At 38.9% G+C, this 24701-nt stretch overlaps 1 protein-coding gene across 1 annotated transcript in view; it reads left to right on the top strand.

Annotated features, from left to right (window-relative positions):
* LOC140137440 (valine--tRNA ligase-like) overlaps positions 1-20444 on the top strand; it is an 80249-nt gene extending 59805 nt beyond the window's left edge. Inside the window, 9 exon segments of the mRNA XM_072159093.1 lie at positions 1307-1411; positions 7849-8002; positions 8911-9038; positions 9629-9784; positions 11718-11924; positions 12717-12828; positions 14947-15122; positions 16783-16932; positions 18471-20444. Coding sequence (XP_072015194.1) covers positions 1307-1411; positions 7849-8002; positions 8911-9038; positions 9629-9784; positions 11718-11924; positions 12717-12828; positions 14947-15122; positions 16783-16932; positions 18471-18539 — 1257 coding nt within the window. The 3' untranslated portion in view covers positions 18540-20444.
* The last annotated feature ends 4257 nt before the right edge of the window (positions 20445-24701 follow it).

Genomic DNA, 24701 nt, shown 5'->3' with positions numbered 1-24701 from the left:
AGAACAGGTCTAACTTTAAACCCGCTCTAACTCTTTTGTGCATACGGACCATACAGTCAATTTTAAAAGTCAACAGTATATTTATATAACTATATTGGTATTGGTCTATAATATTTTGTCCCAGCCAAACAAATTTTTGGAAAGGAGACTATAAAATGAGCTCCAATGTATGTGTGGCTGTGTGACTGTAGGGGGGAGGTGTGTGTGTGTGTGGGGGGGGGGGTATGTGACATTTTTGGTTAAAGTTTTGATTAAATGCTCTCAGGTGAACAGTTCAAGTACTATTGCAACCAAACTTGGGTCATAGCTGCACTCTGGGTACATACATTTACTAGTGGTATCAAAAGGTCACATACAGAGGTTAAAGGTAGTTTCAGGTCAAATGGCTGAAAATGAAAAATGCAAACCTGGGTCATAGCTGCACTATGGGAACTCTCATGGTGTTGTTTAAGGTCACACACTGAGGTCAAAGGTCATTTGAGATCAACTTGTAAAATAGGCTAAAAAATGAAAAATCTGGTCTCCTGTGAACAGTTTGAATCCAATTGCAAGCAAACTTGAGCCATAACTGCACTCTGGGAACTTCCATGATTGTAATGGTAGTGTTCAAGGTCACACACTGAGGTCAAAGATCATTTTAGGTCAACTTGTAAAATGTCTCAAATGAATATTTACTATGCACGTGTTCACCCATAGTTTCGACAATCTATTTGTGACCACAGAGCGGGCAGTCGCGAAAGCAGGCAAACCACCTTGTTAACCAAGTCAATACCCAGCAAATGGTCACCACCAGGAATTGAACCCAGATCCTTGGGCACCAAAGGCAAATACCCTGTTGAACCATTAGGCCACATTTCCTTTACCATCAAAATGCATGCATCCCATGTGGCCAAGTTGTCTCTCAGGTGAACTCAACATTCAGGGGCCACTCCCACTAAGGCCAATGCCACATGGTCCAATCCCACTTGATCTAGACCCATTTAGTCCAACCTCACTTGGTCCATGTCACAGTTACAGGGACTGTCTTTTTGAATTTGCAGGAGATCCTTCAAGGAGAGCTGTTTAGAGCATTTACAATAGAATGTAAGGAGAGAATGGTCAACTAAGGAGAGCTAAAATCACTCTCCTATTTCAGATTTAAGGAGAGCCGCAATAATTATTGCTCTCGCTCTCCTCAAAAGGCAGTCCCTGCAGTTAATCCAACTTGTTTCACACCCAGTAGTCCCAATTTCATACAGTACATACTTGTAACAAAATGTATGGACATTATTTGTGATGACCATGTATATCTCTTTTACTCTTGCAGGTCTACCTACATTCCATGGTGCATGATGCTCACGGTCGCAAGATGAGCAAATCGCTAGGCAACGTCATAGATCCAGTGGACGTTATCAATGGTATCTCATTACAAGTAAGTAAAGAAACTATTCCAGTAACTTCCTCCCCTCATTACTGCCATGTATGTGCTGACAATATATTATACAATCATTCTTTATTAATCACATCATAAAAAACATAAAAATTAACAAAAGAATATACAAACACCCCCAGGACACTCTGAAAACCTGTGTTGGCAGGCAGGAGGGCCTACAAAGGCAGCACAAAACACAATTTATATAATATAATGATGTATATTCATACGTAGCGGTAACGTAAATAGGAAGCAATGTTAGACTTCTACGCTACTCATTTTAGTACACTCACCGGGCGCTTTCACCGAGTCAACCGCGTCTTCAGCAGATGTTATTGCTCTGAAGATTTGTTGTTGCTAGTGATGTTGTTGGAACACCTCCGATGACGTCATAGATGTAGATGACGTCAAGCTTGAAGATGTGATGGCGCCCCCTTGGTTTCCAGGGGGTCAGGAGGTTGTCCCAAACAGGGTCGATGTCTAACCCTTTGTCACGGTTCAGTCTGGGTCTTTTGGTTCTGATATGGATGGCTTCCAATTTATATAATATACAACTACTAAGAAGTAAAAGTATGCTTTATATTTCGTTGCTAGGTTACGACGTTTTTGATTTGGAAAGGCCCTTGGCCATCTTGTTTTTCATTTATTCACCTGAAGATCGCCTTTGTGTGAAACACCGTGTAGTGAAATGTTATAAAATCTGTGTTTATATTTTAATATACAACTACAATAGAATACACATACCAACATTGATTTTTAACACAACAAATGAGGACGTGGGGGAGAGATACAAGGCAGCAAGCAAGGGGAGCGAGATGAGGTAAAGAACCGCATCCCAATGGGGTTCATTTTGGGTGTTCCAGATTGTAAAGTTGCTGACGAGCATGATCTTACTAATCTCCCGGACCAATTGCTTGGAGAATTTGGTACCTGCAAATTTAAAGACATCACACAATCATCCCACATTCTCATTTGTAACCAGACCCCTGGACCCAATTTCAAAACAGTTCAGGTAACATTTGAAACCTTTTTGGATGATATCAGACTGCAAAGGTTGGTACTTGGAAAATTTATGCTTGTGGGCGATTTTGATGTTTGTTTCTAGAGGAACGGTAAGCTTGAATATATGAATGGACATTTTTTGGTTGTCAGTGATGATAAGATCAAGTTTTTGGGCAGTTGGCAGGATATTTGGTGGAAGAGTGCCACCCGTTATTGTGTATCCGGGGAGGTCGGCAAAAACAATACAATTGTCTTTGATGGTTTTAGACAGCACATTAACAATATATGTGAGGATACTTTTGTGCCGCCAGTATACCAACTTTGCTGGAGAGACACAGAGCAATTGTTCAAAACGTGACAGAGGGTTTGAGTGTTGTGGCATAACTTGCATTTCGCATTGACTCTTTAAGTCTTTTACCCCAAGTTCGGAGGTTGGTGAAAGTGGGCAAAAAGTCAATGTAGGATCTAACAGCAAAACTCAAGACCCCCTTGGTAGGTTATAAATCATCGACTTACAAGTAAGGTCACTGTTCTCGGCCTCAATTAAGTTTTAACATATTACCACTTGTAAAACCTGCAAAGTAAAATGTGAGGTGTATTTTGAGGATGTAAGCTTTTGATTCTAGCTTGTCAAAAGCTGTCAATACCAAGCTCCATGTAATGCACCCAATATCCAAAATGTGAGTGCGTTCTAGCAGCAAAGTGCTGGAAAGAATCCAATTCGATGGAAAGTCAGTCAGTTTGTCAACTTCTGATAGCAGTAAATAATTGTTGTGTAATCACTCGCTCTTTAAAGATAAAATATTAGATACAAATACAAAGGATGCTTTCTATTACTCCGCAAGAAGAGATTCTGCCCGAATTGCCCAAAATTAACATAAATTATGCAGTAATATCTACCATGGTATGATGATTGCCCAAGTGGTCCAATTTTGCATATATAGTAGAGATTAAGCTCAAACAGTGAAAAATGTTATTACTGGATTGCTTTTTCCTCCTCCTCTATTCTCAGTAACAACAGTGGATGTACAAGAAGGTGCACTTTGTGTTGTGGGCTTCTTGGGTGCTACAACAGTGGATGTACAAGAGGGGCATTATGTGTTGCGGGCTTCTTAGGCATTATACCATGAACAACAAAGTTACTTTGCGTTTTAGGGTGGTGGTCATGCGCTTGTAATTGCGAACAGCATTTGACCTATGTCCTGTTATTCCACATATTAGTTGTTCATCTATGGATTGATTGAACAAACGTGATGCTGCTGTTGCACGGAGCAAATGATTGGTTCGATACCCCCCTATGCCTTCTTGCTTGCAAATATTGGATAAAATACTGCCAATTTATGGTGTCTGAGTGGTTAGCATGTAAACCACACTTGCTGCAGATACAGCCCAGCGTCTGGCCGTTGATCTTCTGGGGGCAGTGGAATTCATATTCCTTCAATATGGTGACAATGCAGCGCAGCCTATCCTTTTAATTTTCATAGGCGTCAACTACTCTAGGTTGTTACTTATTGTGTTTCAAGCCGCCACGGTTTGTTTTTGAGGTGTCTTCCATATATCGGAGGAAGGTTTCTTCATTTGTGTCAGAGAGCAGTTGAATTTGCAAGTTTTGCCACTTGAGATTGCGATGTTCTTGCCCGCCATGTAAAGCGAAATTTAATCTGATTAAATAGTAGAGAGTGTTGAGCATCTGAGATGGATTTGAGCAACCGAGGACATTCTGCTGCCATGCACAGCAGCTCCTCTTCCTGAACTGTAATGACTTGGGCTTGCTTGCTTCGTAAGCCAAGCCCTAACTTGGCGCCATCTTGCATGACGCTATCTAATATACTTTCTGTGTTTCAAGCTGCCACAATTTGTTTTTGAGGCGTCTTCTATATATCAGAAGAAGGTTTATATATCGGAAGAAGGTTTCTTCACTTGCGTCAGAGAGCAGTTAAATTGGTGAGTTTTTCCACCTGAGATTGCGATGTTCTTGTCACCACATATTAAAAGCGGAATTTAATCCGATTAAATAGAAGAGAATGTTGAGCATCTGAGATGGATTTGAGCAACCGAGGACATTCTTCTGCCACAGCAGCTCCTCTTCCTGAATTGTAATGACTGGGGCTTGCTTCCTTTGTAAGCCAAGCCCTAATTTGGCACGATCTTATAATAATAATAATAATAATAAAATGACACTTATTAAGCACCTTATCAAACAGGTCAAAGCACTTTACAAGAAATGACTTAATGATACTATCTTAATCTAAAATCTTACGCTACCATCTTACGTTACAATCATAAAACACTCATACAGTGAAGCAAAATATACATTATTAAAACATAACGAGAAAACCAGGAAATTACGCAAAGGTGGAGAACTCAGTATTTTGGAAATAGGTGGAATTTGAGAGATTTCTTGAAACTTTGGATGGTGGTACATTGACGAATATGAGCAGGAAGATGGTTCCAGATATGCAGAGCAGCTGCATGGAGAGCTATGTCACCAGCAGCCCGGCTGGTACGAGGGATGTTGAGAAGATGTGCGTCGTCACCTGATCTTAAGTTAGATCTGTGCGGGATGTACTGAATAAGGAGGTCGGCCAAGTAAGCTGGGAGGTGTGCGTTGAAGCTTTTGAAAGTGAATAACATGAGTTTGAATATAATCCGGGCATTAACTGGTAACCAGTGGAGCTCTCTGAGGAGTGGCGTGGATGGTTCCCTTCTGTTGGATCTGAAGACAATTCTTGCCGCCCTGTTCTGTAAAGTTTGCAACTTCTATATGTCTTTCGCTGAGATGCCATAGAGTGATGAATTCGCATAATCTAAGCGTGACAAAATCAGTGACCGGACGAGGTGATAGCAACTCAACTGTGATAAAGCGACGTATTCTGTAAATGTTTTGATGGTGGATTTTACATGATCAGTCATCGACATTGTGCTGTCGAATACAACACCAAGATCTTTTATTGTCGACGAGGGCAGGATAACACTGTTCCCGATTGTGATGGAAATCTTGCATGACACTATTTAGCATACTTTCTGTGTTTCAAGCTGCATGGTTTGTTTTTGAATCGTCTTTCGTTTATCGGAGGAAGGTTTCTTCATTTGCGTCAGAGAGCAGGTGAATTTGAAAGTTTTTCTACCTGAGATTGTGATGTTCTTGCCCGCCACGTAAAGCGAAATTTAATCCGATTAAATAGAAGAGAATGTTGAGCATCGGAGATGGATTTGAGCAACCGAGGACATTCTGCTGCCATATACAGCAGCTCCTCTTCCAGAACATTAATGAATTGGCTTGCTTCCTTTGTAAGCCAAGCCCTAACTTGGCACGATCTTGCATGATGCTATTTAGCATAATTTCTGTGTTTCAAGCCACCACAGTTTGTTTTTGAGGTGTCTTCTGTGTATCTTAGGAATGTTTTTTAGTTTCCGTTTGTTAGCATTTGAATTCGGGAGTTTTCCACCTGAGATTGCAATGTTCTTTCCCGCCACGAAAAGCGAAATTTAAGGTTTTTTCATGTGCGTCAGATAGCAGTTGAATTTGCAAGTTTTTCCACCTGAGATTGCGATGTTCTTGCTCACCACATATTAGCGGAATTTAATCCGATTAAAAAGAAGAGAATGTTGAGCATCTGAGATGAATTTGAGCAACCGAGGACATTCTGCTGCCACAGCAGCTCCTCTTCCTGAACTGTAATGACTTGGGATTGCTTCCTTCATAAGCCAAGCCCTAACTTGGCGCAATCTTGCATGATGCTATCTAGCATACTTTATGTGTTTCAAGCCGCATGGTTTGTTTTTGAGGCGTCTTCTGTATATCCGAGGAAGGTTTCTTCATTTGTGTCAGAGAGCAGTTGAATTTGCGAGTTTTTCTACCTGAGATTGCGATGTTCTTGCCCGCCACGAAAAGCGAAATTTAAGGTTTTTTCATGTGCGTCAGATAGCAGTTGAATTTGCAAGTTTTTCCACCTGAGATTGCGATGTTCTTGCCCACCACATATTAAAAGCGGAATTTAATCCGATTAAATAGAAGAGAATGTTGAGCATCTGAGATGGATTTGAGCAACCGAGGACATTCTGCTGCCACAGCAGCTCCTCTTCCTGAACTGTAATGACTTGGGATTGCTTCCTTCATAAGCCAAGCCCTAACTTGGCGCAGTCTTGCATGATGCTATCTAGCATACTTTATGTGTTTCAAGCCGCATGGTTTGTTTTTGAGGCGTCTTCTGTATATCCGAGGAAGGTTTCTTCATTTGTGTCAGAGAGCAGTTGAATTTGCGAGTTTTTCTACCTGAGATTGCGATGTTCTTGCCCGCCACGTAAAGCGAAATTTAATCTGATTAAATAAAAGAGAGTATTGAGCATCTAAGATAGATTTGAGCAACTGAGGACATTCTGCTGCCACAGCAGCTACTGTTCCTGAACTGTAATGACTTGGGCTTGCTTGCTTCGTAAGCCAAGCCCTAACTTGGTGTGATCTTGCATGATGCTATCTAGCATACTTTCTGTGTTTCAAGCCGCCATGGTTTGTTTTTGAGGCGTCTTCTGTATATCGGAGGAAGGTTTTTCATTTGCGTCAGAGAGTAGTTGAATTTGTGAGTTTTTCCACCTGAGATTGAGTTGTATTGCTAGTTATGATGCACAACGTGTAGGATATTACATAATTTCCGTTACCACTTAATAATCATTTCGTCATCTTTCTTCGGCATTCCAAACCAGGAGGATAGTACCTTTTTCCCTTCTTCTTGTTTGTTTCTTTCGGCTTCCTCTAACGTCATAGTTGCTGGAGTGATATCATTCCATAATCAGATATATCTGAATTGATTGGTTCGTACATTTGTGCAAAGATGGCCAATGTGTTGGAGATATTTCTTCATCACTCTCCTCTCCACAGCTATTCTGAGTCTGAAATAGACCTATAGAATCATTGGAATCATCTTAAAAACTCAACTTGTACTCAAAAACTTGATACTTTCAGGGTCTAGCGGCTATATGTAGAATGAGGAGTGCGTTCTGGTTCAAAATTGTCTACCTGCAAACTTGTGTCTTTATAATTAAAAAAAAAAGCCATTGGTATTTACTCCACAGTGGTATTTACTCCATGCATTTGCATGTTCTGGGGTGTGTCTGTTGAATGATTTGAAACCTGGATTTGATTTGAAACCTGAAAATGATAGCAATTTTACATTATGCTGAGTCCTTGTATGCACTTGCACCTGTACAATCATTATTAATGTGTTTGATATGCATCAAGCTTGTTTATAGTGAGCTAGTTTATTAGCATATAAGTAATGCAAAATCAATTGTTATTGCAGTATAATCTTTCCGTATACAGCCACTATAAACGTCGATAAGAATGGCCTTGCCGCCCATTCTTATCCACAAATGTGGCCATTATCCTGTACATGTACTTAGTGATGTTCTTTTTCATTTTGCTGTGCATAATGTAGGGTCTCCATGACAAGCTTAGTCAGGGTAATGTAAAACTAGATGCAAAGGAACTCAAACTTGCCATAGCTGGTCAGAAAGCAGACTACCCAAATGGCATTCCAGAATGTGGCACAGATGCATTGAGATTTACGCTTTGTACACACAAGGCACAAGGTAAGTTCTTGATTTTGAATCTTACGGATACATGCAGGATTATGTGTGCCAGCATGTTTTACAATATTTTCACAGTATATTTTAAAGTAATAAAGACAGGAATGTAAATAATACAAGGAGTGTGGCTTTGACTTCTGAATTTTGTATATAGAAATATCATGCACAAATTATGTACCCACACACAATTTTTTGGGTAGCTTATTTTGTATAGAAAATCTCTGATTGGCCTCCTTTACAAATTCTTTAGTTGGAATAAACAAACCAAAAAAGCTTCAAGTAAAGCTCAGAGTGCCCTTGGAGTAATTAGGCGCAACTTGTGGAGTTGCAGTGAAGAGGTTAAATCCACAGCGTACCTCTCTTTGGTGAGACCTCACCTTGAATATGCTGTGGCAGTATGGGAGTCACATACAATCTGCAACAGTAAATCTCTGGATAGGGTGCAAAGACAAGCAGCCATATTCTGTAAAAGAAACTACAGCAGAGAAGAAGGAACAGTCACAATCCTCCTAGAAGTTCTTCAATGGGGTGATCTAAGAGTACAGAGAAAAATCAAGAGATTGACCATGCTCAACAACTTGTTGCCATCTCTCCAACACTTTGTCTCAAATTGAATACTAGAAATACCAGGGGCCACCAACAGAAATTTGTTGAAAACCAGGCCACCAAAGAAGTGTACAAGAACTCCTTTTTTTAATTCATCCACAAAGACAGTGGAAGCCTTCAAAGTCAACACAAAAAACCATTTCTCAAGTCACTAAATCTTTATACGAGTCATACACACAGTAAAGTGTACTTTAATTACCGACTTAAATCAAAAGAAGAAGGATGCACCCATCTAGAGGCATAAAGTTGTATGAATTGAATTGATTTTTGAATTGATTTGATTGATTTCTGATTTGATTTGGCAGGTCAAGATGTGAATTTGAACATTAACCAGGTTCAGGACTATGCTCACTTTTGCAACAAGATTTGGAATGCAGCTAAATTTACCTTAAAAGCATTAGGAGATGACTTCACTCCAAGACCTTTGGAAGAGGTAGGTTTAAAGCAAATTTCCATAAATGGGAAAACTAATAGTCTGAAGAATAACTAAATCATTCTGTTAGGTCATTTAGAAATGGCAGTTTGAAAGGTGCAACCTTTTATGACCACTTTTAAAGGTTAAAAACACTGGACAGGGCCTCTACCCGTTGGGCACCCACTGGGACTTTGCTGCTGAACCTTCACAGTCAAGAAAATGATGTTGTATGTATAAATTTTGTAATGTTGAGAAGAGATGTTGTATAGCTATTTAGATATTATACACTTTACATAATCTAATATTTATTTTGTTTGAAAATAGATCTTGAATGTGGCTAAATATGATCAAATCTATGATCATTGGAAGAGGTGGGGTAGCAAAAAGCAGGAGTAATTTAATATGCCAGTGGTGCATATGTGCAATGGCAAAAAATGTCAACTTTTATAGTTAAAACCCTCTTGTGTTAGTACTTTAAACTAACTAGTACTTTAAACTAACTAGAGATTAAAAAAAAACTGTTGAAGAACTAAAAACCAATCACTGATTCAGAAATAGTGATAGTGCTGAGAAATTTTAACACTTGGTACAAAACCATCTCTTCACAGGTCTCACAGTCTTTCAGCCCCATGGACCATTGGATTTTAGGCAAATTAAGTGCAGCTGCAGAGACGTGTAATACAGGATTTCAGGAATACGACTTCCCCTGTGTGACCAGTGCTATATACAGATTTTGGGTGCTCCATCTATGTGATGTCTATTTGGTAAGCTTCTATTATACTGTAAACACTCGATAGTTAGCATATGTGCTTACCATCGAGCGCTTTTAAAACATGCAAACATGAAGTGCTCCATCTATGTGATGTCTATTTGGTAAGCTTCTATTATACTGTAAACACTCGATAGTTAGCATATGTGCTTACCATCGAGCGCTTTTAAAACATGCAAACATGAAGAGCCCCATCCACAAAAGTGTAAAGGGTTTTGAGCAAATCATCGATACACAATAGCTATATATGAACAAGTAAACCTATAAATGTGTGTCTCAACCCCATTAGTGCAGTTGGTAAAGCGCCGGACTTTGGTAAAATGTCATGTTTTCAAAAGCGCTTGATAGTAAGCACATATATGCTAACTATCAAGTTTTTACGGTATTATTATTATAATAAACAGTAAAATTTGTTTTGTATAATAAACAGTAAAATTTGTTTTGTTAGGGGCTATCAGCAGATACAGTAGCTGTCATTTGTTATACAAAGTTTGGTTTGTGTACTCAAAATGGTCAATCTTTTAGGTCAGCATACTTTTCAGGTATTTTTTAAGACAGACAAACAGACAGACATACTGCATTTTTCACAAATCACAGCTTCCAGTTGTATCTCATATAAACCCTAACACAGACCCTGGTTTTTTGCTATCGGAAGGCAGAGAAGGAACGAAAAAGGAGAGAAGATGAACAAAGATTTCACTTAGCACCCCCGGGAATCGACCCTAGGACCCCTCAGGTGGCACGCACATGATCACCGACCTCATGCCACGGGGTTGGGTACCCGTTTTCACTCTGTCCACGGATAGCAAACAGAGTGGTTGGGATGGCTCATGGTGTGGAGTGGCCTGCACGATCACCAGACCTCACACAACTTGATTTTTTCCTTTGTGGCAAAATCCAAGATCTTCGCAAACGTAATACTGAATGCATTCGCAAGTATCCGGTGCACAAGGATGTACGCAACGCAATTGATGCAATGAGGACCAGGGCTGAAACCTGTATTCGCCAAGGAGGCAACCAGTAGAGAGCAGAGCAGCATAGTAAACTCACTTCAGAAGAAACAAAGACAAACCAAACAGCCTTTTAGGGCTAACTTTTATCCTAAAAAGAGAAATGACTTATGTTGTAAATAAAAAAGAAAGCAAGAAACAACAAAGTAAGAAAGTAAGAAACATAATAAAACAAAAAGGCAAAAATAACCAAGAAAAAATAAGTAATTGCAAGTAAAGCAAAAGAAGTTCCATTTGGCATCCATTTTACCCACAAATTAACGACACTATTAACAAAATCCATTGCCCATAAACCCACCGGTAAAGCCCATCCATAAATAAAGTTATTTTATAAAGTTATCATTGAGGAATGTTTGAAGTAGCGAAGTAGCGAAACCTTCTCCATGGACAGAGTGAAAAACGGGTACATTTCTTTAAAAGAGCATATCTTCAAAAGTTGTGAGCCGATTGATATAATTGTTTTAGTTTTTTAAACCTAACGACTCAAGGTTTCTTTACATACCAAAATATATTTGATCAACTTTTCAGAAATAGGAGAAAAAGAGGGCGCAATGAGGGGCCTCTTTTTTGGGACACCCTGTATGTGCATGGGTGCAATATTTCCTTGATGTCAAGTCTTGACAATACTGAAATGAGTTCAAGAAGGTTGGCAGCTCTGGTTGGCATTTCCACTGTGTTACAGTGTGCCTGATACATGTACAGATCTCAAATGTCAATTGTCAAAAACATGTTCACCATATAGTGGTATGAAAGCTCAAGTTCCCTTGATGCTGAGACAATCTGGTTTTTAAAAATATTTTCGACTTTTAAAAACAGAATTATCTCAGAATGTAATATTGGCGTAAATTTTGAATGTATTGTGAATCAGAAAATACTTTCCAGACTAAAAAATTATGCTGACTCTCTTTGACTTCTCAGGAAACCATCAAAAGCATCTTACAGGGTTCCGATGAAGCAGCCATCATGGCTGCACAGAATGTACTCCATCATTGTCTAGATGCGGGACTGTGTCTTGTTAGTCCATTGATGCCATATCTATCAGAGGAACTCTACCAACGGATACCTAGGCGACCAGGAGATGACTATGCAAGTGTTTGTGTGGCAGCATATCCCACCCCTGATAAGGTATTTACATATTGTGTGGGGCTCAGTGTTGCGTTCGCTGAGCCATTCAAAGCGAGGACAAGATATTGTTTCCCACATTCAAAGTGAGGACATTTTGACTGGGTGAGGTCAAAATCTGAGTCCTTGTTTTGTGAGTATGTGCATTGGATAACACTCTTCCTATAGAGGGTATACGGTTGAGTAGGCTATTATCTCACTTTGTATGCGCGTTTACAGAGGTGACCTCACTTTGAAGGTGTTGTTCGTAAAAATGTCCTCACTTTGAATGCCATTACAAACCCCATTTACACACATGTGTATCACAAGTCTTTGCTTTGAATGCCCGCGCATGTAGGTGGGGGGTGGGGGTGTGCGTTTGTGCACTTGTTTCCCTATACAACCAGGGACACAAATGAGACTTATTGTCCTGTAATCAGTGACACACTTTCAAACAGGGATAACCCTGGTTCCAAATTGCGCTACTGGGTCGCGGTGTGTGTGTGTGTGTTAGAGCATGTATAAGGGTCAATAACCCCAGTTGGCTGTAAATAGTCTCATTTATGTGTGAACATAATTGTTAGCTTTGATGCACTGGTAGAGTTGTATAGGTGAATGTCGGCAAGCGAGGACACACAAGACATTTCACATTTACACTGTGGACCTCTCTGCAACCGAGGACTGTCCTCAATTGCATATATCATGCATTTATATCCTCTATCGTACGTTAGATATACTTTACGCAGTTGCTAGGTAGAATTTCATATTTCTACATGCACACAAAAATGTATTCTTGTTATTTTATTTTTTACTCAGTTGCCAACCAGAAGTAAGCAGATAGAGGATGATATAGACTATGTATTTGGTGCAGTGCAATCAATTCGTTCACTTCAAGGACAGTATGGGGTAAAATCATCAAAAAAACATGGTGAGTATGTCCTGGTTTACTGATATTAAAGCCATAATGTGTGATTTGTTTCACAGTGACGTCCTCAATTTTACTCAGATTTCTACTTTTTGCATAATTATAATGCCGAGTGGTGTACTAAATACCACGTAAAAGACTGAAGTGCTTTAATAACAGTAAAATTTAACTTTTATATTAAAACCGGGTCGACCCGGTTTTATTCAGAGTTCATCGATCGACTGCTTGCTAACATCTCCTGTGGATGTCAGCTTATGTGTACATACGTCGAGCGCGATGCTCCGTGCAGTATTACATGTTACGATCGGCGAGTGTAGTACACGCATTGTTGGCGCTGGAATGAAATTGCAATTTTCTTTGTTATACCTCATTTGTTTGGCTCGAAATTTAAAGGGGATAATGTGATCAGTGAAAACAAACATTTAAATAGGAATCTATTCTTTATGCAAATCACACATTATTGCTTTTAAGTGTCTGTAGACCTGAAACCTGAATTTTTAGAGCACTCTCTTTTAAAGGTCTAATGTTGGTTCATATCTGGTTTTAAATTTGATTTGTAGCTGCCTGTGTTATGCATCTTTTTATGTCTTACCGGTACTACTGTATCTTTTTATTGTTCACTGTGTGATGTATGATGTATGTGCGTATTTCCCGTGCCGCAGTATTAAAGCGCACACGTAATGTTAAACGCCCTAAGTGTGCACGCACACGTACATGAGCGTTTTGTTGGCACGCTTGCAGCGCAACCGATGTGATGTCACTACCAAACTTGAGGTGAACCAAATTATAGTTAAGTTTGCCGTTTAAGGGCAGTGTAATGGGAGAGAACATGGACCTTTTCGAGCTTCATTATTTCTGAATTGTATGTCCAAAGTATATAAAACTATACATTTTTGGAAAGGAAATGAGTCAAGGAATCCCATGGTGACGTCAGATTTGTTCAAAAATCTCAAGTTTTTGAAAAAATCACAAAAATTCACTTTTTTACCCCACTTTTTTGTCACAACTTAGAAAAAAATCCGTCGGAGTAAAAAAAAATTCTTAGCTTTTCATGAAGAAGAGACATGAACTTAGGGAAGGTTTTTTATTTTTTGAAATTCGTCTCTTTTTTGAAATATTGAAAAAACATGTGAAAAAAGCCATTTTGTCACTCTATTAAGCTAAATTGCACATAATGGTGTATATTTTTGTTTAAAACAAATATTTTGAAAAAATGAAAAAACCTTCCCTAGACTTTGATGTACTCTAAAGGATAGTGCAAAAAGTTTACCCTTTGCTTGCATATTTTTCGAGTTATCTTGTCACAAAAATCACGCAATATTGTCAAAAGTGAACTCTGAGAAATTGACGTTTTAGTAAAAAAAATGTCAAAATTATGCACAAAACGTCCTTAAATTTTAAAACGGTAAGACTTTCACACTTGTAAAAGCTGTATCTGGTGCATGGTCTAAATATGCATCTTTGTGCACCAATGAATCTATTATCTCTGCTTTCAGTGCGCCAAAATTCAAAATAAGTAAAAAATCTAAGTGGCATGTTGACTGCAAATTTTTGTTTTGTTTACACCACATTTGCTGGCGTTAACAACATACCGAATCGCCTTGACTGCGTTGGACATACGCCAGAGAGTTGCGCTTGCGTCAAGCGCCTTGAATCGCGCTGCGTAGTCACAATATTTCGCATTCGCGCATTTCTGACTCATTATTTCCGCCAATTTACTAAGCTGTCTTGAGCCATGTGACTTTTTAGAGTTGAAAAGAGTGAAATAAATCAAGCAAAAATACGAATAAATATTAGCAAGTTGTATTTTATCAGTTTCAAGTGAAAGAATACATCTTAGTGTTGATAAATATCAAAAAATCTCAAATTCGGTCGTGGACGAATGTGTCTTCCATTACTCTGGCCTTAAGAGCTGCTTTAATGGGCTATTCCAGTTGAAATCCACACACACCCTGTGGAAGACATGACCTTAATCTCCCACACAGGGGGTGTAGATTTCAAATGGAGACACCCATTCAGGTAACCATAGACTTAAACTGGAATAACCCAATTTTGACAGAGGCTTGTGCTCATCAAGTTTCATATTATCATTATAATTTTTATTATCTGTTTTTGTTACAGTTACACTGTGTTGCAATGATACAGAAACTAGGACCAAGTTGTCAAATTACTCCTCTGTGATATCAGCATTATCAAGGTGCCCCTCTGTGGACATTACATCAGGTGGATCACCTCCCACCACTAGGTGTGCTAAAGCTACTGTGCACCAGAACATTGATGTTTATCTCAATCTACAGGTAAAGAAAAGTTGTTTGTTGTTTATAGTGATGATTAAAAAAAGCGCAGTGATTTATAGTGCGCTACACACAGGCACGACGCCTAGATGTTGATTCACAAGTCTCAGCACACTTTACAGGTAGTTGCTGACCACTATGGCCCCACATCATTCCATAAACCATTTAACAACAAATCAGGGACTTTGCTGCTACAAGAGCACACAACCTAGACATTCCACAAATAACCTTCGCAACCAGGATCAGCTCCCTGAGTTTTGTACGGGTTACAACGAGACAATTAGCAGTAAGTTCCTTGTCCAGGGGAATTTCAAGCTAGCTCAATTTTTCCATGAGAGCATACTAGGCACCGCCAGGGTTCGAACCTCCAACCTGTCGCACCATAGTCGAACGCCTTATCGATTGAGCTAACTTGACATGTTAACTCATAGGGCCTTTCCAGTTGAAATCTATACACCCCTATGGAAGACTTTTTTTAATTCAAAAGTACTCGCTATTTTTAGACTTCTGCTATTTTGGCTATAATGAAAGACAGGGATAAAAAGATTTTATCGCATCTGATGTCACTGTCAATTACGATCCTTGATTGGTTTACACAGGTCAATAGTGCGTAATAGGAAGGCCGATTTATCCGGTGCAAATGGCGAAAAATTACGTACATTTACAAGGCAAAAAGCAGCTTTTCTAGGCATTGTTGACATGGTGCCTTCGCGAAAGAAAGTTTCCTACTATAAAGACCTAACTTTTGAGATGGTTCGCATGTTTGAAGGTGCAAAATTAACAATAAGGCACCTGATTATACCGCCGCGTTCAGCAATTCATCATCACGACACTTGTAAACAAATCGTGCTCGAGTTTGATTGACAGATGACGTCAGACATGATAAAATCTCTGTCTTTTATTATAATGACTGCTTCAGAATAACCACTGGGATCCATCTTTCCCACAGAATAGTCTGCAACTTCAAATGCTTTTCGCATCCCTTGTTGCTTAGTTCTTATGATTATTAGTGGATAGTGTACGTGGTCTGGAGAGTAACTACCGATGTCCCGGTTGACTGTTTTGTCCCCCTGCCTTTTAATCTAAATTGCTTCTCTGATCAATCTTGTTTGCTGATTCCAGTCTTTGTCAAGTATGGCAGATTTGTTCAGTTCAGAAGTTGACACTGTTCTGTTTTGGGTTTTTTTCTGTGTATTTTCTGTGTACTTTTTTTTTCTGTGTCTTCTTTATGCTCTTTAAGTCTTACCCCAAAAGGTCTTCCTGTCTCGCCAATGTAGGACTTGTCACACCTTTTGCATTCGATCTCATAGACCACGCCGCTAGTCTTGGTGGTATCGACTCTGTTCTTGGTCTATTATGATATTAAACTGTTGTAAACTATACAGGTTGTATCAAAATGATTGGTACCCATCTGTTTTCATGTTTATTGAAAAGCCTGCCTCTTCCAAATGCAGCTTTGGATCACAGTAAAATTGCCTCAATTTATAGTTTATAATCGTTCACATTATTTGTCTACAAATTAGGTGCATCCTATGTTGCATTGTGATGAAGCAGTCTTGTCCATAATCACTGAAAACTGACGGTACCAATCATTTTGATACACCCTGTACAAATGTAACCACATAAAATATCATTGATACATAATAATATTTCTTCCATACAGGATGCAATTAATATCAAAGAAGCACTACAACTAGCCAGGAATAGGAAAGCAAAGCTTGTAGGAAAGAGAGAAAAACTATTGAAACAGATGGATGTAAAAGACTATGCTACTAGAGTACCAAAGGATGCCCAGGAATTGATGCAAAATATGGTAGGATATATATAGGCCTATATGTTTTATTTTATGAAAGTTACAATAAAATGCTTTGTCACATCCTTTATACAAATTCAGCATAATACTAACCAATAGTAACCATCCAGTGTGTATTACTTTGCGCAAAGTGCACACGCTTGATATTTTGTGCGTAAAATATGCGATGAATACACTTGGAAAAATAGTCTGACCAGTAGGTCCTACTCGTCGGACTAGGAAAAAATTGATCAAAACATTTTAGTAGTGGGTTGGATACCAACATGTTTCATAATTTTATATGGTTTTGCATCATTTTATTTTGTTGGTTTTTTTCTATATGGTTTTAAATTTAACAATTTTTTGCCGAAAGTGGATTTTGCCATTGTTGTTTTGATGAGGGGTGGAGGATACATTTGAAATTGTACCCACATAACATCAAGTTCTATTGGTGTGTATGCAGGGACAGTGGTTGTTACCAATACTACCTTGGAATCAGTGAGATCCTGTGATAATTCACCTTTTTGGTAAATCCAATAAGCCTTTGAACAAATATTAATCTTTACCCAGAGCAGCCAGCGCACATAAACGTTGAAAAAAACCTCAGTGCATCTGGCCAGATTCGAACCGGAAACCTTTGTATCACTAGCACAACGCTCTGCCAATTGAGCCACAGAGGCATACTGAGAACATTGTGCCTCTGTGGCTCAATTGGCAGAGCTTCGTACTAGTAATATGAAGGTCACCAGTACAAATCTGGCCAGATGCACTGGGTTTTTTTCAACGTTTATGTGTGCTGGCTACTCTGGGTAAAGATTAATATTTGTTCATCCTATCAACCCAGAGAACTAAGTATATAATTTTCACCTACCATATTTCGTCAAATAGTCACCCCCCCTCAAATAAACGCCCCCCACCACTATTTTCAACCAAGATGTTTAAAAAATGCCGATATTTCCATGCTATCTTGTGTAGTAAGCTTACCAAGTTGCCCACATGGCCAATAATAGCGTCAATAATTGGCGAAAATCTGCATCGGAACACCGGAAGTGAACCAAAAGTCAGTGTCAAAAGTTCATAGTTCGTCATTTTAGCGTGACTTTTAAGCTTACCTAATGATTTTAACGGGAATTGTCGTGCTAAAAATGACTGTACCTCTAATAAATGCCCCCCTTGGGAAAATGTAACGCCCCCGGGGGTGTTTATTTGACGAAATACGGTATAAGCCTTTGCCATTTTTGTCATGGTGATGCGTACATTGTTACTACGAATTTCACAACTTTCAAATGTGCAGTAACAATGTTTGCTAAGCGATGTGCATATTGGCTTGATGTCAAATGACAACATCTCAGGTCAACCTGCAAAGGCTTATGGGAATTACTGAAAAGGTGAATGGCAATATCGACTGGTGCCTTGGTGCAGAGAAGGCAGGATACTCACTCCAAAGTTTTTGAGAATATATTCACTTTGGTACAAAAATAGCTGCTCCACTATAAACTTCTGAATTCTTATTTGAACGTTACTAAATCATAGCTTTCTTTTTTCTTTGTATATTGCAGTTGGACAAGTTTAATACAGACATAGAAACTGTGGATACCATGCTACAGACACTTGGAGAAGACAGATGATGGTGGATTCTTGAAACCAAGTCATCAAAATTGGACCTTTAGTTGATATCATCCACCAGGACTATATACACAGAGAAAAGCTGTTATGCTGTCATGCCGCAATGAGCCTGTTGCAAACAGGTCGGGAAAGTGCTTTAGAGGAGAGAATTGCTTAATCTTACCTGCGTCTCACAAATTGCCAATATCATGTTCATATCAAGCTGTATAGCATTAATTAGTAGTATCTTTATAAATGCTATTAATATATGGAGGCAATGGACTAATCAATGCATGGAAGCAATTTTGTGTTGGTGTATTACTCTATGACGTGCGCATATTTATAAAGCACTGGCTTGGTCAATTTAATTACGGGTGATCAAATTTTGCCCACCGATGATGGATTTTTTATTTTACTTTTAATAATTTTTTAATACCTTACTAACAAAGTATCATTATAGCAGCAATAGTTTTTATGTTTATGAATGAAGTTAATGACTGATATGATTTTATTGACGTGCAAATGACAAAAGTCAATGGTTTAATTTATCCTATCACAATGGCACTCCCTGTTCAGGGCCGTGCATTGATCTGGTGAAAAAGGGTGTATATTCTTTTTTGTCATTTGCACTACAACAAAATAATTTTCATCATTAAACAATGGGCAGAAAAATTTCTTATGCATGGAACCTGTTGGTTGAGGTTCAGTATCATAAAAAAAAAAGCCTCGCATATAAGTAGTCTCTACAGGGTATTGGTGTAATGATACCGTAAAACCTAGTCTACAAGCATATATAGTGTTTTTGATGAAAGCTAAATTAATCCAGGCACCCTCCATCCACAAAATTATAACATTATGGAGCTTTAGCTAATATATTTCCGATACAATCGTATACAAATAAGTATTGTTGAATGACCAATATATTGTATTGCGATATTTACGGCTGCCTCATATTTGATCTTTCATCAAAACACTCTATATGCTTGTAGACAAGGTTTTACGGTGTTTTTGCGTACAGTTTATGTAGATTACCATTGTATACATGAACAAATGGAAAATGGAAATAAAAGTGTGGGTCACAGTACCAAATTTCTCACATATTTAAACTAGAATGCATGTTTATATATGTGTATATACATGTACATGTTTTGTAAAATATTACAAACCATTATTTTTATATGAAAAAAAGAAGAAAGTGCAGTGATTTATAGTGCGCTACGCACATGCACAACGCCTAGACATTGATCCACAAGCCTCAGCACACTTTACAGGTTGTCGCTGACCTCTACGGCCCCACATCATTCCATAAACCATTTAACAACAAATCAGGGACTATGCTGCTGCAAGAGCGCACACCCTATACATTCCACAAATAACCATCGCAACCAGGATCAGCTCCCCGAGTTTCGTACGGGTTACAACGAGACAATTAGCAGTAAGTTCCTTGTCTAGGGGAATTTCAAGCTAACTCAATTTTCCACGAGAGCATATTATAGGCACCGTCAGGGTTCGAACCCGCAACCTCTCGCACCATAGTCGAACGCTTTAACAATTGAGCTAACTTGACTGCCTCAATCGTGAATGTCAAGCTACTTCAATTCCTTTTGAGCTTCTATGTAACATTACTACAACTCATAAATATTCATGAACAAATCATGCCACTTTATTGGTCAATCACAAATTGCACAACCTATTTCACTATGCGATAGTTTTCCCTATAACATAGAAAAGCAGTGGCGTGATTGATGGGAATTATGTATATAAACATAATTCTTCACCAGTGATCCCGCCTGGGAATCAAACCCAGGACCTCAGGTTTACAAGACCAAATGGTTAAGGCACAGGTCTTGTAAACCTGAGGTCCTGGGTTCGGTTCCCGGGCCGGATCAATTTTTTTGCCTGTCTCCTGTATTATTTGCGACGGCAAATCTGGTGAAAAATTACCAGGTCTTGTAAACCTGAGGTCCTGGGTTCGGTTCCTGGGCGGGAACACTTTTTCTGCTTGTCTCCTTTATTATTGGCGACGGCAAATCTGGTGAAAAATTATGTTTATAGTTTTCCTTAATCTACATGAAAACCTTATCACCATTGCCAAAGTTTGGTGTTATAAAACAAACACTACATGGTTTATATCTGTTTATATTTTGCCCTCGGTAGGCCCATAACCAGTACCTCGGGGGAAAAATAGTTTGCCCTATTTCCCCAATATAAACCATGTAGTATTTGTATACTTTTATACAGGAGTTCTCAATTATATTTACTCAGAGCCTCATAGGCCCAAGTACATTTCAAGGATCTGTGTTTCCTGTTTGAGGGCCAAATATTAAAGCCACGATTTCTCGGTGTTACAAAATTTAAAATCTGTGTTACAAATTGGATGATTTCCGTGATTTTTCGTTTTCCACTATAAAGCAATGAAAAGCATGTTTTGAAAGTGTATTTTGTCTTACCATTTGCTGCAGTATGGTCAGAATCTTGCATCGTAGGCCTAGAATTAATGCTAGAATGAATTGATTAATGGTTGATTACTGTTAAATAATCACTTTTCTTTGTTTTATTTTGCAAATCAACACAAAAGTTACTGTTTTGTGGCATTTTCAAATTTCCGTGAGCAAACTTGGAATTCCGTGAATTTTTCCGTTTTTCTGTATCACAGAGAAATTGTGGCTTTACCAAATACACCTTATTTATATGTTTACTGTACATTTCAGAGCTGATTAAGGACCAACCACTGTGGGCCTGATCTGGTATTCCAATATCTGTGGGCTCACGGTCCACCTATTGAGAACCACTGCTATATGTGACCCGGCAGCACAAATGAGCCGTAAATTCCCTCAATTGTATTCTGAGTTACGGTGTAAAATGTGTACGAAGGTCATATTCATCGGTAACTTAAGCTGGCCCGACATCGATCTCATTTTGATAGTGAAACACTAATCAATTATCCTATTGTTGAAGTGGATAATAAGCTTCTACCTTATGGCTATAGAACCTTTAATAGCTCTGGTCTTTGTTTGCTTTTGCTAAATCCTGTTCAAGTGGTGGGTTACCAGGCATTGTATTTTGTATAGGTATGCATAACCAACAATTAACAATGAGAGAACTTTCTTAAACCTCGTTGACTTGGGGATGATTTGATATGACCGCCAATTATGACTGTTTGATATTTATTGCCAGCAATGTGGAAAAAGAGACACATGTAGAAACGAAACAAGCGAATTTTGTTGAAGGAGCAAAGTTTAACAAACCATAACCCCGCTTCTGGATATCGTTTGAAGTCAAATGATATACCATTTTTAACTTTATGATGTTTATTTTTTAAACACAAAATAAAACAAAATTGACCGGGGGAGGAATTTACGGCTCATTCGCCGTGAACGGTCACATATTGAAAGACAGAGATAAAAAGACTAGTTCGCGTCTGACATCAGGGTAAAGGCGCACAATGATTGGTTGCCGACCTACGCTGTACCGCATTTTCTGTCTAGTTGTCAGAATTTCAGAAATGAACTAGTCTTTTTATCTCTGTTTTTTATTATATGATGCAATATATACATTGCAATAACAGCATCCATTTAAATGCAATAAACCATTGTATTTAAGGTATTTGGAAAAGAAAGTGAGTACTCAAAAAGATGGGAATCATTTATGTATATTAGTAGTCATAGCAAAGCAAAGCACAATTATTATAGCAAGAACCAATATCAATAATCAAGACATCATGCTAACAACTCTTAAGGTTGCATACAACTCCCAAAACATACTAATTTGTTATTTAAAAGGTCTTCATGGGTATCTAATCACAGGTAAATCAGTTAACTGCTGCACATAAAAGCTGGCAGTGGATTAAAATTTGTGCCAAGTATAAATTAATGATTATATTCAGACTTCCGCTTTCCCCATATAGTGCATTTAGAATTGAGTAAATGAACCATGAAACTACTCCATCCATTAATCCCAAGTACAGGGAGACACACTTCTCACAGTAAGCTTAAAATATTGTAGGGTGCACAGTGTCAACACCCTGTATTATAAATATTTTTTCCATACAGGTCAATACTCCGTTGAAATCAATATTCTATTATTGACACAGATAAAGAAAGTTTACATATGTATTGTGTTAAAGGACGTGCACCTGGAACTTAACTAAATGGGCTAAACGCGTTCCTTTATTCCTATACATATAATTGTCATTCTCAAAAAAAATCTCAATTTTTACATTGGATTTCAAATTTTTTACATTAAAAATGCTGTAAAAGATATCCACAGCAAGCTGCAAGGCCCCGCTAATTATACCCGCATGCGAAGCATGGACGGGTATATTGCCATTCTGTGGTTTCATCTCCTTCTCCTCCTTCTTCTATCAAACACATCATTCTGTCAAGGCTAGCGCTAAAACTACAAGGGCCCCAGGGCCCATATGTAGTACACTTATGGGCCCTACCCGCAGATGTGCCTTTGCCCATCTCGGCCCCAGAGGTCAAGGTCACGGGCCCCAGGGGCCCAAATGTAAAAACACAAACTATGCCGTTTCTCATCAGATGAAGCAGCCTCAGGGCCCTAAGTTGGTACACTGATAGCCATAGGGGTACTCTATATATACAAGTTTACATGAGCCCCATATGTCATATATTATGGGCCCCAGGGCCCCAAATGTTAAAATAAGGGGCAACAGATTGACAAGGCTAGCTCTAAAACTATAAGGGCACTAGGGCTCATATGTGGTACATGTATGAGCCCTAAGTTTTCAATGTGCCTTTTGCCCATTTTTGGGCCCAGATGTTAAAGGCTAGGGGCCCCAGAGGCCCAAATGTTAAAACAAAGGGCCGGCCATTTCTCAGCAAATAAAATAGTTACAGGGTTCAGATTTGGTACACTAATAGGTCTTAAGCATTATACTACTATATGTATATATGAGCCCCATGTGTCACATAATATGGGCCCCAGGGCCCCAAACGCTAAAACATAGAGCCGGCCGTTACTCTGTAAATAAAGCACCTACAATGCCCAGCTTGAGTCTACTGATAGAACTAGAGAATCATACTTCAACATATGTACATGAGTCTCATAAATCAAATATTATGGGCCCCAGGGCCCCAAATGTTAAAACAAATGGCCGGCCGTTTCTCATCAAATAAAGCAGCTTTAGGGCTCACAGTTTGTACACAGATTGCACCTGAAAATTATATTGTTATATGTACATGTGAGCCCCATATATCACATTATATGGGCCCCAGGGCCCCAAACTCAAATCATAGGGCCGGCCGTTACTCAGTAAATAAAGCAGCTACAGGGTTCAGATTTGATACACTAAACGGTCTTCAGCATTATATTGTTATATGTGTATATGAGCCCCATGTGTCACACAATATGGGCCTCAGAGCCCCAAACCCTAAAACATAGGGCCGGCCGTTACTTAGTAAATAAAGAAGCTACAATGCCCAGCTTTAGCCTACTGATATAATTACAGAATTATACTTCAACATATGTACATGAGCCTCATAAGTCAAATACAATGGGCCCCAGGGCCCCAAATGTTAAAACAAAGGGCCAGCCGTTTCTCATCATATAAAGCAGCTTTAGGGCTCAGAGTTTGTACACAGATTACACCTGAAAATTACATTGTTATATGTACATATGAGCCCCATATATCACGTAATATGGGCCCCAGGGCCCCAAGCGCTAAAACATAGGGCCGGCCATTACTCAGTAAATAAAGCAGCTACAGTGCCCAGCTTGAGTCGCTTGATAGCACTAGAGAATTATACTTCAAGATATGTACATGGACCTCATAACTCAAATATAATGGGCCCCATGGCCCCAAATGTTAAAACAAAGGGCCGGCCGTTTCTCATCAAATAAAGCAGCTTCGGGCTCAGAATTTGTACACAGATAGCACCTGAGAATTATATATATTGTTACTAACACCCCACCCCACCCCACACATAGGACTAAACAGACAGATCCATATTATAATATAATAATTGTAAATACCAGCGTGAAGCGTTAAGGCTGTTCAGTTAAATTACATATCCATTGGCTGTTCCATTTAATTTACATACTCCCTCTGAAATGGCCCCAAAATAGGCTGTTCCGTTTAATTTACATACTCCCTCTGGAATGGCTGTTCCATTTAATTTACATGCTCCCTCTGGAATAGTTTTCCCTAATCATATTGCATAGCC

This window comes from Amphiura filiformis, chromosome 17 (genome assembly GCF_039555335.1).
Source record: "Amphiura filiformis chromosome 17, Afil_fr2py, whole genome shotgun sequence".
Taxonomy (NCBI): Eukaryota; Metazoa; Echinodermata; class Ophiuroidea; order Amphilepidida; family Amphiuridae; genus Amphiura; species Amphiura filiformis.
Note: the sequence above shows the minus strand (reverse complement) of the source record. Positions and strands in the feature narration are given on the sequence as shown.